Source organism: Linepithema humile, chromosome 1, assembly GCF_040581485.1.
Source record: "Linepithema humile isolate Giens D197 chromosome 1, Lhum_UNIL_v1.0, whole genome shotgun sequence".
Classification (NCBI taxonomy): Eukaryota; Metazoa; Arthropoda; class Insecta; order Hymenoptera; family Formicidae; genus Linepithema; species Linepithema humile.
Window position 1 is genome coordinate 43,159,924 of NC_090128.1, and position 14,506 is coordinate 43,174,429.

The 14,506-nt window shown below is 36.3% G+C and overlaps 1 protein-coding gene across 4 annotated transcripts in view; it reads left to right on the plus strand.

Moving 5' to 3' along the window:
* LOC105675848 (cell adhesion molecule Dscam2-like) overlaps window positions 1-14,506 on the plus strand; it is a 145,637-nt gene that overhangs the window by 16,577 nt on the left and 114,554 nt on the right. For 3 of the 4 annotated variants that reach the window (XM_067347810.1, XM_067347808.1, XM_067347812.1), the window contains exon 2: window positions 6,841-6,933. In XM_067347810.1, coding sequence (XP_067203911.1) covers window positions 6,876-6,933 — 58 coding nt within the window. In that variant the 5' untranslated portion in view covers window positions 6,841-6,875. Of the gene's footprint in view, window positions 1-5,939; window positions 6,934-14,506 lie in introns of those variants that run through there. The other variant, XM_067347809.1, reaches the window with a different exon arrangement.

Sequence of the window (14,506 nt, forward strand, 5' to 3'; positions counted from 1 at the left end):
ATTGAATTATAAAATAATGTTACTAAGTTAAAATATAACTTAAAACTTATATAAATATTAATTTTGAGAATCAGAATTTGAACAATTCTAATAAAAGTGGAATTGATTAGAACCCATCGATCAATTGTAAATCCCGCGACGATGCGCTAATTGCGAAAATTCGCGTTGGCTAATTTGCGTCGGCCATCATTGGCACATATCGGCTCGCTACATTCAAAATTGGTGGAATTATGCATTAATAATTTATTGTTACGTAGATTACAACAACAACAAATAACGGCATCCTCCCAGTTGTTCATTGTGTTACATGCGCGGTCATTTAATAGCAATTTCATAGCGGGTGCTCGTTTAATTCGCGCATTTACGATTAATGCTGTCAGTATAGCAGTTCTCTTTCTCTTGTTTTCTCACCCTTCCTCTCTCTAACTACGTAATTACTTTAGTGTATTTGCCGTATCCCAGTGTATGAAAATATTTTACTGTGTTCTCGCGCGTATATGATTCGCGCGTTAATTAATATCCCTTCGTGGACCGCGAGCGTTGCAAGATTTATGGCTCGCGAGGTGTAGCAGAAATTTTCCTGACACGCGGAATGAAATGTGGAATTACTATGCCGTGGGTCTTAGCACGGCGGGTTATGCCGTTTACGTTACGTACAGCGAGAATATGAGAGAGGCAGGACAGAATTCTCGCGGCGGCAGCTGGTGCCCTGCGAAAGTTCCATACGTTTTGGCGGCATCATGGGATTTTTGCTTGTTCATGCTCCGCTGATGAATTAAGATCCTGTCAGCAATAATTTCTCAAAGCGTTCTTTCCGCCTCTGCAATATAGTGCTGCCGCTAAATTAATATGGTCGGAAAGTTCGCGTAATTGCTTAAATATTCATGTCTGATGCTGAGTATTGTGGGTTCCATGAGCATTAAACTATTTTCTAAAAGCATGAATTATAAAAGCGATGTTATTCGAGCCAAAGCTAATATATGAGCCAAACTAACTCCATCAAATAAAACTCCAACAATTAATTTCATTTATGAAAACTTAAGCACCAAAATCACGTGCTTTGATGCTAAAACTGAAAAAAATTACAAAAAGTACTAAAGTTGAAAAAATTGCAAAAAGCGAAGTTAATCAGTTTGACTTCTCTCTCTCTCTCTGAGAGGCTTATATATATATCAAATCTTTTTTTACAACAAAAGTCTAAAATACATATTGTGTTCGGATAATTATCCGTGATGTCTCCTGGAAAGTTGCGATTCATTATTATTAATTTAATTAACTAGTCCGCTTAATCATTCAAATGTTGTAGACAATGCGACAAAATTCCTTTTTATTTTTTCTCTCGCAATTTGTCTGTTCTCTAAAATATGAATGGTCTAGCAATTATAATTTCCGTAATTTCTTACGATGCAAAAATCCACTATTGTGGATGATGGTAGGACGCGCAACGGAAAAAGAATCGTTGGTGCGAAGCAAGAACGTGGATAGATGAATGAATGCGATGACGAATAAGTCAGGATGAGAAAATCGCGAGAAAAGAATCGGAAATAAGAACTTGCAAGGGTGGTGCGAGTCGCCAAGTAGAAGAATATACTCTTGATGCCGGCGACGGTGGCGATGGCGTCGGGATGAAACCATCGCTATGGTTGCCGTCACCGTCGTCTTTTTTCGTTGTCGTCGCAGCGTTCCGTTGTTTCCACCCTTCCATTAAGCCGGTCGGTATTAATTCCGTAGCGCACACACACACACACACACACACACACACACACACACAGAGCGGCGAATGAATATACTTGGGTAAGACATCAAGACCTTTGAATTCAGCTTAATGCGACCGGTCTTGTAAAAAATATGCGTTATAATAATGTGTGCTAACAATCCGCATCGCAAATTGTTTTGTTGCGTAACAGACGGATACGAAAATGATTAGATTAAAACTGAAAATTCTGGAAAAATTAATTCGTCTGTATTTAATTACAGTATACTTGGTTTAATTATAAACTCATTTTATCACTTTTATTTTTAATAATTGAGATATCAAGAAGTTTGATATTAGCCTTGCAATTTTCGTTTTTTATTCTATTACTTGTATATTACATTATCATAATTTCTCATTTCGAAAATCGTCGAATACTTATTTTCAGCAATTAAAATGTTTTCATACGGCGGCGAGATACCATCATTTGTAACAGGTCGTATTTTATTTCGTTCATTCATCATGTTATAATTCATTCCGTAGTTTTCAGGAACACATTAACGCCGCAAATCGCGAGCTGCCGTGTAGATATAATCTCGCAACAATTCCAACGGCCAAAAGTTATAAAACAAGTCGTAAATTCGCGAATCTGGCGCGGCTTATGAGGACGGAATCTGCATCTGGCTCGTGGCACGGAAATATTGTATTATTCATGCGAATAATCCCGCAAAGGAGATACGTGAGGGCGGCCGGCGAACGCAAGAATCGGAACACACTAAGCAGTCGATATTTTCGCGATTATTCGTTCGACGTGCCCGCCGCCGCAATTTGATTCATCGCGTCTAAGGCCAATCCTTATGGAATATTCTCCGGATTCTCGGGCGCGAACAAGTGATTTAGGTAGGTGAGTTTACAGTGCCGTTTTGTTCCCGCCGCTGCATGAATTATAGACGAGTTGGACTTCTCTCGTATTCAGGCACGTGCATCTAATTCCCTATCCACGGCGCCGTGCCTTTAAACATGAACACCACTACGATGTTACATTTAATATCGTATTACGCGCTATGTAAACCGTAACGCGCTAATTAGTTTCGTAGCTTGCGCGTAGAACGCTACAGAGTCATAGCTGGGTACTTGGGATTCTGGAATTTTCAAAGACAGCTTAGAGTCTTGAGAAGATTACGTCTTTGATTTGGTGTTTCAACCATGGTCGCTGGCCATTTTCAGAAAGGATATCTTTGTTACATAATATACGCGCCATTAGGAATTGTAGAATAGATCTGCTAAAAGGTCTGCTAAATGAATGAGGTGTTTTGCCATCATTTAACCGCATACTACAGTAGAAATTATAATATATGTGTAGAAGAATAAGATAAGATAATGGCAAACAATCTAATGGTGGACATTTTTTATAAAAAAATGCACTGGCGTCTTCTCTTATTTTTTCGAGCGTTATAAAACATCTGTCTCTTACTGGTCTAGTTTACCAGTCTATATTATTGTTCTCTATATTATTATATTGTTTTTAAGACGCTTTTAAGACGTCTTTAAAATTGGGATTTTTGTATTTTTTATAAACATTATTTTGTATTCCTCTATACAAGTAATATAAATAATGATTCTTAAAAGCAAATTTTCAAAAATGAGCAATGACTGAACACTTAGCGTAAAAGTTGAAGTAAATATGAAATCAATCATTTAAATAGAGTTAAACACTCAGTGAGGTGCTGCACGATTAATATTTCTGAAAATAAAATATAATACTTCATTAAATTAGATTGCACGATAAATTATGTGCTTAGAGCTGTCAGCTATAATCGAACTACCGTACCGTACCTTTTTATTTTTGTAAAAAAAAGATAGAAATAAATAGTACCAAGAAAAGATTTTTTCTGAAAGACTGCAAATTTAGAATTAAAAAATGTTTTAGATTGTTCCTTTTTATTTTTTAACTTGCAGTCCAATTGTAGTCAATAGTTATAACCATATTAATTTATCGCACAATCTCTCGGCGTTTGTATACTGACGTATTCCATTTAAGGATATCCCAGTTGGACTATCTTCGACAGCTTCGACATTTTGCTTGGAAATAACCGGGTCATAGCCGCTGTGTATTATTAAGTCCAATTCGGCCGATCGATTTTCTCTCGTCTGTTTTTTTGCTCATCGCTTCTGCCCGGCTCGCGCGTCTCGCCGTGAGGAAATGGTACGTCGGACACCCGATCTCGTCTGTAAACTTAATTGTGAGCGCGGTGGAATTGCTTTCTCGTGGTTTCGTTTCATAGGTGATTCTTGTAAAGGCAGTTTTGCGCAACAGGAGACGTACAAGTGTCTCGCCTTTTTCAGAACACGTATATAAATTCTATGAACTTTTTTTCTTCCGTTCAACATTTTAAAAAATTGCAGATTGCTCCTTTACTATGGTAATCTGGAATATTTAAATTTTTTTGGAAAATATATTCTGATTCACGACTACAAAGAATTGAAAAAAAAACTCCTATTTTTGTATATTTGAATATTAAAAGTGTAGTTAAAAGTTATTCCTTTTAATTTTTATGTACATAAAAATAAATATTTCTATTCTACTCTTTTTACAGTGTGATTACTCTTATGTCACGTCGTTATTAATATATCATTAACTTTTATAAAATAGTTTTAATGCAGTAATTATTTCTGAAGAAATGTAAAAATATATTCTAGTTTTGGTATAATTGTTTGAACCTATAAATAATAATATAAAATAGAAATATAATATAAAAATAATGTGGCATTAGATATCATACCACTTTGAACATATCTAGTTCTTGTTTTTCGCATGTTCGCTACATAAAATGGATTTAATTAAATGATAAAAATTTTTTTTTTTTAATTTTATCTATTTATGATATAAAATTAGTCTAATAAAATAAATTTTTGAAACGCATCTGTATCTGTAAATAAACTAAATTAAAATATAAAGTAATAGAATGTGATAACAATTATAATAATATAAAAAATTTAAGAAGAAAGCAATTTTGAACTATATTTCTTGTATATCATAATAAGTGGATAACGTTTCATTTCGGATTTAATAAGCTATAAAATAAAATTTTTTAATTTTATTAAAACTTATAAAATTTTATTTATAGTTTAATATGTACGTAAGAAACGTGTACATTATACACATACATGCATACATGTATATAGAGAAATGCGTGTATGTGTGTGTATGAGAAAGACGGAGAGAGTTTATCTAATATAAATTTTAATCTAAAACTTAATGCAATAAATGTTAACTTTTAATTAAGTAGCAATTATTTAATATAGTTTACTAAAGAATACAGTTTACTAAAAAACAATATAAAAAATTAATATTTCACAAAGATAAACATTAAATTAGTTCAGAAAATATGGTATTGATGAAATATTAAGTTATAATTAAAATTTTTTATCCAGATGCAAGTGTTTTCCTTGCAGTTCTTTATACCAGCTTCGCGGCATGCACGAGTAGATGCTCAAAAAATATTCAACGAAAACGTGGTGGAAGATAAGTACGGATAAAAGAAGCATACTCTCAGATTACTCGTGCATGCACGCGAACGAAGAGTATAACGGTTGTGTGGGTCATCCTTTGGCTTTACTGCGATGCAACTGTGGTGCCGTGAAGCGAATCGAATGCTCTAGATTCGGCCTTTTTGAATAAAATTCGTAAAGGACGAGATGAAAAACGCGGACATTTTATCTTTACAGAAAAGATATTACTGCGTACGCAAAGACAAACACTTTGGCATTGAATAACTTGAGTTTCTCCGACCGCAGATAAACATTTCCGCTTAATCATGGAATCAATATGTCGTATATGGTCATTTATCCTCCTCAAGTTGTTTACACTACGTTCAGAATCTCTTACTTTCTCACAAAGTGATCAAAATCATTTGCTTAATTGGCATATGATTTTATCGTACGTAAGATAAAGTACGTAAGATAAAGTACGTAAGATATTTGCTATTTAACTGGTTGCGAAAACTTTCATTAAGACAAAATCTGAAATTTTTATTAATTGTTTTTTTCTTTGATTGTGTCGTTGAATATTTGCTGACATTGTAAACATCTCAGAAATATTTAAGAAATTTTTTGATGGGGCAAGTTTGATAAACTTATCTCATTTTAACAAAGAAAATTTAACCAACAATACATATATAAATACTAACACAGTCTGTAATTAGGCTATAATTAATTTGTTTTTAATCACAGTATTTGGTATTATTTTCTACTGCCACAAATATATAAATACCGCGTTTAAATTATAAAAAGTAAATTACAATTTGTTTATCTGCTTACTACAAGTAAAGAAAAATCATGATTATAGAAAAATTTGGTGTAGAATTATTTTGTTGTTGTAAAAATACTTGAAATATTTTTTTTTATTCAAGCGTAGAATTATTTTGTTGTTATAAAAATACTTGAAATACTTTTTTATTTGATGCTAAAATTAGGCGTTTAATTTTTATCGAGTATGAATGTATCAAATGGAGCTCTTTATAATAAAGAAACCACCGTTAATACGCTGAATCTCTAGAGCCATCCAGCAGAGCTGTTGAAGGACCTGTACGAGGTCGAGGACCTCCGCGGCTCGCGTCGAACGGCAAAAAACGCGCGCGCAAACGCAAGAGAGGGCATTTCCGATAGCCGAGCCCGAAGCCGGTGGCACGCATCGCATGTTTCACGATTATGTACGTCGCTCGACGCGTACCGTCTGGGAGGACTTTCATTGAGCGGACAGGCCCCTAGGCACGGATTCGAGAGGGAGAAAAAAATTGTCGATACGGGGCGTGGAGGATTGGCGTGTAAGCGGGATGGGGTTGAATGGTTGCGGGGAAATAGGACTGGTGTACGATGAGGAACGGGCAGTTTGCCAGTAAAGGACGGGAGTGGGAGAGAAATCGAAAGGTGGGACGGAGCCCGAACGATGAGGACTAGGGACAGGTAGCGTTTGAGAAATGAAGGGCTGTAGAGATAGAGAGAGAGAGAGAGAGAGAGAGAGAGAGAGAGGGGAGAAAGAGAGAGTGAGTGGGGGAGGGGCGGGAGAGAATGGGAAGGACAGAGATCGGAGTCGGTTCTGGAATAGCGGATGGGTTGATTGATTGGGCACGCTTGTATTGTTTCAGGAGGAAGCTGAATCGACGTAACGCTCCACGCCAGGATGGCCAGTTGGCCGTTCAGCACCGCGCTGCTGTTCAGCATCCTCATCCTTGTTCGCGGTAAGTAAGAACACGAGAGGGTTGGCGCTCCGATGCGGGACGAACCTCGTCGGGCTGTGCCTATGCAAATGATCCCGGGGCCCGTCTCGCGCGCGCTCGTTACGATGGTAATTCCGCCGCGCTCTTTAAAAATCAATTCCTTCGGCTTTAAATCGCTCGGGTTCACGGGCTCGACTTCGATGGCTGAATTTAATGAATCTTTCGATCGCGAAATGAGAGTCTGCGGTGAAACGTCATAACGTTTTTCAAGATTATTATATATGTGGAATAAATCGCGTCACATTGATGTTACGTATGAAACAGGAGACGATGTTGCATCGTAATTTGTGATAATCTGCATTATTGATTGATGGAAATAGAGTAAAACTGCTGCTATCTGTAGCATGCGTAATTTCGTAAAATGCAAAATATTCGACGGTAGAATCGTAATGATAAATTATGGCATCAAGAATTACGCGGCTACGGTAGACATGCTTATTTCAGATCATACGCGGAATTTAACAATGTCACGTAACGGCGCGCGCATGACATAAGTTGTAATATGCGTTATAACTACGGCTGCTTTCGCATGGAAATAAATATATCGACCTATTGCGAACAAGCTTGTTCTACAATTCAAATGTGTGCACTCACAATGTGCATTTTAAATTTTGCAATGAGATTCGACTAATTTGCCGTTACATTCGCGAGAGCTCTTTTCTCGCTAAAGGTAAACGCGAAACGCATTATGCAAAATTTTGAACAAGTAATGCAAATTTAGAAATGCATTTATTTGTTAAATATTATTATTACATTCTGAATGCTTTGATCGTTAAGTAAAATTGTGAATTATATGGATCAGAGCATTAGAGATTAAAGAAAGTTTGCGACGGGTTAAAAATTCGCGACACTTTTTTCAGAAAACATTTAATGATCCATGCATTTTATATCAATAAAATGTGCTCAAAATTAAAAACATTTTATAAAAATAAAATAACTTTTATATTACATCTCTAAACTTCGCAAAATATCCTGTCGTAACTGTTTTTAATACGATTTACTTTTTGATACTCTTTGCATTCGAATAGTCTTTAATATCATGCTGTAAGCGCGATGCATGCGATAGTGTCACGATATGAATCGCCGCAGTTTCACGCAAACGATTCATAGACTGATTGTACTTTTATTCGATTTTTTGTGGCCATCCGCAACTCGTTTTACAGGCGCTACAGACGTATTTGTTACTTTTCGAATACGCGATACCACCTGCTCTTTCGATGCGAGCGTGGTAACCGAATTCGGCCGCGAATTTTCTCGTTTTGTTGTAGAGGTTCCAAAGCATTCGAAGTGTCCCGGAATGTCCAATTGATTTCCTGCCACTTCGCAGTCCTAGCAGCTCAGCTCGACGTCGAGCTCGGCTTGAAAGCGAGTGACGAAAGTGGAGTCGCCGTGTGGCGTGGCATCCGCTTAAATTATAGTCCCGGCGGCAGTTTCGTTTATTTCGGAATCCATTATCCCGCTAGAGCAGCGGTGCAACTTTCGGGCGCAATTTGTAACCTTACCCCCCTCGCTATATAGTTACATCTCGCTCGCGCGCGCTTTGTAATTGAGAGGGCATCGCCCCGCGCACCGCTTCCGACGTCGTCCAACTTTAGCCATTAATAACTTTCCTTTTCGTCGAATTTCCTGATCGTTAAACTGGCACATTCGCTCGAGCGCTTCGTCGATCATCGTGACGGCGCGCCGGGCTGTTCTCGAGAAGTTACGCGTCTTACGTGGGATCAAAGACGACAACGTCAATACGTTTTTTTCAGTTGCCTTTAACTCGCAATATAGTTAAGCATACTTGACGGAGTTTTTTATCATCCTGCTAAGATAAGTTAACTGTTAAACGAATAAATGATTACTCGGTAACTTTTTTACCAATTTGATAGCGATCGCTCATTTAATTTTTCAAGATAATATTTAGTTGTATACAGATATCAAAGTTGTTAAGAATTATAATAAAGGCACTTGTTAGATTAATTTGAATTGAATAGGGCTATAAGTAGAACTATAAGAAAGTACATTTTTTACAAGATGTACGCTGTGGTCTTTTTATATTAATTGCGATGTGTTAAAGAAAAATGTCAGTCGACTGTATTGGACTGCCGTTTTTGCGCCGAACTGTGCAATACAATGTTGCTGTGCGCAACACTTTGGCCTTCGGTAACGTTGCTGTCACTCGTAATAGCGCGCTCGAGTTTATTTATTGCGCTCCTATAAACGTCCCGAGTGGCATTAAACCGCCAATAAATTCAACGTGTTTCATCGAATGACGATCCAACGTCGCGTTCGACAGGGCCACAGATGTCCGTGTAGTTTTGGTATCCCGTAACGCACCGATATTCATTAAATTTTGCACCTATCGGCAGCTTCCAAATCCTACGTTTTATTCCGCAGTTTTAAATCAGGATTTAAGTTTTGCGACCTAGTTTTGAAATAATAATTCAAAGAACATTATTATAAAGAAATTTGTATCATCAAAGAAAACAATTTCCATAGTTTTAAAATATTTATATAAAATTTATAATTTATAATTAACTATTAAAAAAAAAAGTTCTCTCTTTTTTCTGTTTGCACATATAGAATTCTTCTCATTTATTCTAAAGCTAAATCTTGTAGATATATTGAATCCAGTTATAAAAGTGATACTATTTTTCCTATTTATTCTCCTTTTTTTGCTCATATTTCTTTCAACTTTTCATAGAATTTATGATTCTTTTTAAATTTTATAATTTATTTCATTTATTGAGATTGTTCTGTCTGGGCTGCGTTATAAATCCTTTCTGCACAGTGTAATTTTTGATAAGTAATAATATCTCTTTTAAAAGTGGCAGAGTTGTGTTAACTCATGCGAGCGCCAGTCATAAAGCTCGCTTTTTAACGATTTCATAATAGATAGTCATTTCATTTCTTAGGGCTAGCGACATTGTGTCGATTCGTAACCATGAAGTGTCCGCAAAAGTTTTCGAATCAGCACCTCGGATCCGTGTTAATCGAGCCGCGAAGTCTGTCTTTCAGTATCGTCTTCGCCATTCTCGCTCGCCGAGTCCAGTCGCCACACTTTCATCCCCAGCACGTATACATGAAACATACCGTCGGGCGAGAAATACGACATTGTCAGCGGGGAAAGGACAGGAGGAAGAGAACGCATCAAGCTTCGAAAAGAATGGTTGGCAGCCGTTTGGAGCCGTAAGCTATCTCTGAGAGAAGAATAGTAAAAAAAAAAAAAAAAAAAAAAAAAACAGAAGTAAAGGGAGAAAGAAAAAAGAGACAGGGAGAGCGCGGAGTGATTTGGGAGATAGTTGCGGAGCGACCGGGGGATGAGGAATACCTGGGAAAAAAGAGAGCGAGCGGTGCTGGAGAAGATGCGGAGAGGAAAGACGAGGAAAACGTTCGACTGTGTCGCGGAACGGTGGTGTTAGGTGGCGGCGCAGTAGATTGAACCAGGGGTGGAAGCGAGTAGGCGGGGGTGGCAAAGACGGGAAAGTCGGGGGGTACGACCGCTTTCTTAAAGATTCGAGCCGAGGCGCACTTGTTGCGCTGCGAGACGAAGGCCGGAGAGAAGGTCGACTACGAGGGCTGGAAAGAAACGACCACCGCGGGGTGGCGTGAGACTTGCCGGGGGTGTGAGACGAGGTGAGGAAAAGATACCAAGGTGGTGAGAGGAAAGACTGCGAATCGAATTGATACTCTTTCACGGACCAGCGTTACTTTCCTTTATCGCCGTCCTCTGAGTAGCTTACACTCATTCTCTTCGCTTTTTTTACCCCCCCGCATTATTTATTTATTAACCTCTGGTTATATAACCGGTTACGTCCTCACGACCAAAGGCCATTACGTTATACATTCGACGGTCACTCACATCGATTCGCTTCCGTCTCTTCCTTTTCTTATTCCGACCGTTTTGAAATACCGAAAGCACTTCCGATACGAGGGAGAGTGCCAGTGCCGGCACCTCCAATACCACAGGGATGAACGGAGAGAAGACTTATTGGGATTCCTCGCGAGCGGTCCCGTAAGGAGCGCCCGATCGATGCTCAAACGAGTAATAACGATTCGCTCCGGCATCGTCGATGTGGAATATTGTTTGAGATAATGGACGGCGATGCTAAGATTCCTCTGGCAGCGACGTTCGACCGTTTATCATGAAAAGCATTTTGTCAATTTTAGTTAATACTGTGTTATATAAGTACCGTTAGATAAATCACTTTTTCTGTTCCTGTTAAAATTAATGTGCTACGAACAAATTGTGTAAATATTGTACCGTACATGTCTATTATATAATATAATTTAAAATATTAATCTTTATAATAATTGGTAATGTTGAAAAAGTAATCTCAAATGATAGCTAAAGAGCCTCCCATACAATTTTTGCTTCTTTTTTCTTTATTTAATTTATAAATATTGATAGTGTATAATCTAAATAAATTTTTAAAAAATAGACAAAAGAAAAGGGAAGAAACGTGATTTAAATATAATAAAATGTTTAAATATATTATAGTGAAGTGAATATTATAGGTCAAGGAAATGTAATTATTGAAATATGAAAATGACTGACCCAGTTCTCTAGCATTGATATCTAATTTGCTGCGGTGTAAAATGTTTAAACGCGATATGTGCAAATATCGTTAGCGGATAACGGTTAATGTTTAATAATTATTGGAGTTCAATTCCTGCTGATTTCAATGTGGTCTGGCTGATTAGCTAACATAACAGATTAAAATTTCTATTTGCGCGATGCAATTATTTTTCTTTTTAGTTCTGCAATTAATAATCAAGATAATAATAGACTTTTATACTTTTTCGTTATCCTCTTTTTACATTTTTATAAAGTGAAAACAAGGTATCCGAGATTTTCATACAAAATCACAAATATGACGTGAAATTCTGTGAGTAATTGGAGAAAATAATGTTATAAAAGATTTATCAATACATTAAATGTTTTTGACGGTTTATCAAGCATTTGTGTTAATATCAATTTTACTTACTCTTGATGTAAATATATTTCAAAAATATGCGGGTTGTCTGGTCGATTTACACCACATCTAGATGGATTGAATAATTGTTCTTTATAATCAAAATTTGATAAAAAATCATTAATTATCAATTATCGCAATATTTTGTGAATATCAATATTAAATTCATAATTCATATTAGATTTATAATTAAATGTTAATATTAATAAGTAAATTTATAATTTATATTAGATTTATAATTAAGAGTTAATATTAATAAGTAAATATTTTATGCAAATTATATTTTTGTACAAAATAGTTAAAATTAAATAACGAAATAATTCCAATAAAATTATTTTGATTGAAAATATTCCAAATTTATAAATTTGAAAAATTTTTGAAATTTAACATAATTGACATTAAACATTATATAATCAATATAAATTTTAAAGAATTGCCGATTAGAGATTTTTGAAATTGTAAAGACTATAATCATGCCAAATAAACATGCATATCATATCTTAATTGACAAATTATTTATGAAAAAACTTTCTGCAGGGAAATGAGTGCCGCGTTTGCTAACAACGAGACAATGCGCATTCTCATACGGGTATTGTTTCAGTGGCAAAAGCCAAATTAAAATACGATTTATTGTCACATCCATCATATTTGTTTGATTTAACTCCGTTTGACTTCCATTTATTCTCACAGAATAAAAAATTTTTTTTTAAAAGATTTTTGTCAGGTGATGAAGTGAAAAAAGCAGTTAACGGATATTTCGCAGATCTTAATGAATCGGAGCTTTTGAATAATATAAAACTTTAGACTATCGTTGACCCAAGTTTATTGATGCTAAAGAGAATTATATTGAACAATAAAAATTTTAATAAGATATAAACTGTTTTTCTATTTTATTTTAAGAATTTTTTAAAATGAGCCACACGTAAATAAACATGAGCTAAAGAATTTTCGTAATTTTCGTAATGCGCGACAGCGGCTTTAAGGTGTTAAAGCGAATCTAGTAGTTTTTTCTAGCCGGTTGGATCCGTGCTTTTAACGTTATTAATCGCACGGCGGAATTGAGAGGGCAGTTACCTGCGGTAGTGGCGGTCCATTGAACCTTTGGCTCGAGAGAATTCACCACGTTACTTATTTATCAGCACGTACGTGTCTTTGTACTCGCGTACGTGTGCTCAACACACCTTTTCGCGCTTAAAGAACCGCCTCGACTACCGCCTCGTGGGAAAAAGGCACTTTCCACGCGGTCGAGATAGAATCAGGGAGTCGCCGCGATTGGATTGGAGCCTCAACGAAAAACTTATTGGGATTCCTTGCGGATATAAAAGGCTCTATGGGAGTCCTTCGTCAAAGGCACGACGCGGATTGATCGATAGCTCTGAATTCACGCCGATATTAACCCTCGCTTTCAAAATTATTCGTTTTATCCGACCACGTGAGTTCTTAGTTGACGGTATTATTCGCGAGGTGCGGATATTAATTTCATGCAATGCTGCACAGCGCGCGTAATTACGGAAGAGAAGTCGCGAATGTAGCTGACTAAACGCGTGTGATGACGTTTTCCTCGCAAAAATTAATTCGGTCGTTGAATACGCGAGCATTTTTTTATTAATATATTCTTTTTCCTCTTTTTTTTCAAATTTAATTAATATTAAATATCAGAAGTTTTATTAGACGCATTTTGTTTCGTAATTATACATATTATATTAATTAACATTATATCAGTTATATGAAACCGCAATTATCGTAATCCAATTATTCTGCCATCCGTAATTTTTTTGATGCAGCAAATTATTATCTTTTTTTAAACGTAAATTATTTTCTGCATTATATTAAAATAAAGAAGGTTATTATTTTCGTACAGAGAATAAATTTGTTTTGTATCAAAGAGAAGCACAAAATGATTGTTTGTATAACAAAACGTCGTAGAATCACCAAGAAAGAAACGAACAAGACAACAACGAAGGGAGACAAAGAAAAAGCGATGATGTTTTGGAATCAACGTTGAGACAGCTGATTTCCGTTCAGCTACATACAATCGAGATCGACGTTTTTCCATCGTTGAAGAGGGTAATCTATCTGATAGCAGAGCTTGCGCGCTATAAATATCGCGGTAAACAGAACACCTCGATTTTCCTTCTCGTAAATATGCGACTACGTTTGCGTGAAAAATCTCACCGGGAGAGCGCTCTCTCGGGTTTTATCTTTCCTCACTCGCCGACGTTTCTTTATTTTTATTTCGTAACACCGCCTGCCCGCAAGCTCTTTGCTCGCGAATGTAACAGCGCTTTCGTGTCTGTTATCAAACGAACGATTTCTACCTTCGTAGGACCCTCGTTATTATGCGTAGAACAAAGTCGAGTTTATATTTTCCACTTCGGTGATAGGTTTCTATATCTTGAATGTAAATTGAACACGTATAGTATCGGATACCTTTCGGTAAGTAGAATATCTTTCTATATTTTTAAAACAATTTGTGGGGGAAAAAATATATATTATGCATACTATTATACAGACGAAATACATCAATTTCTATATGATTTTATATATGTGGCTGGGAAGATTTATTTCATTTT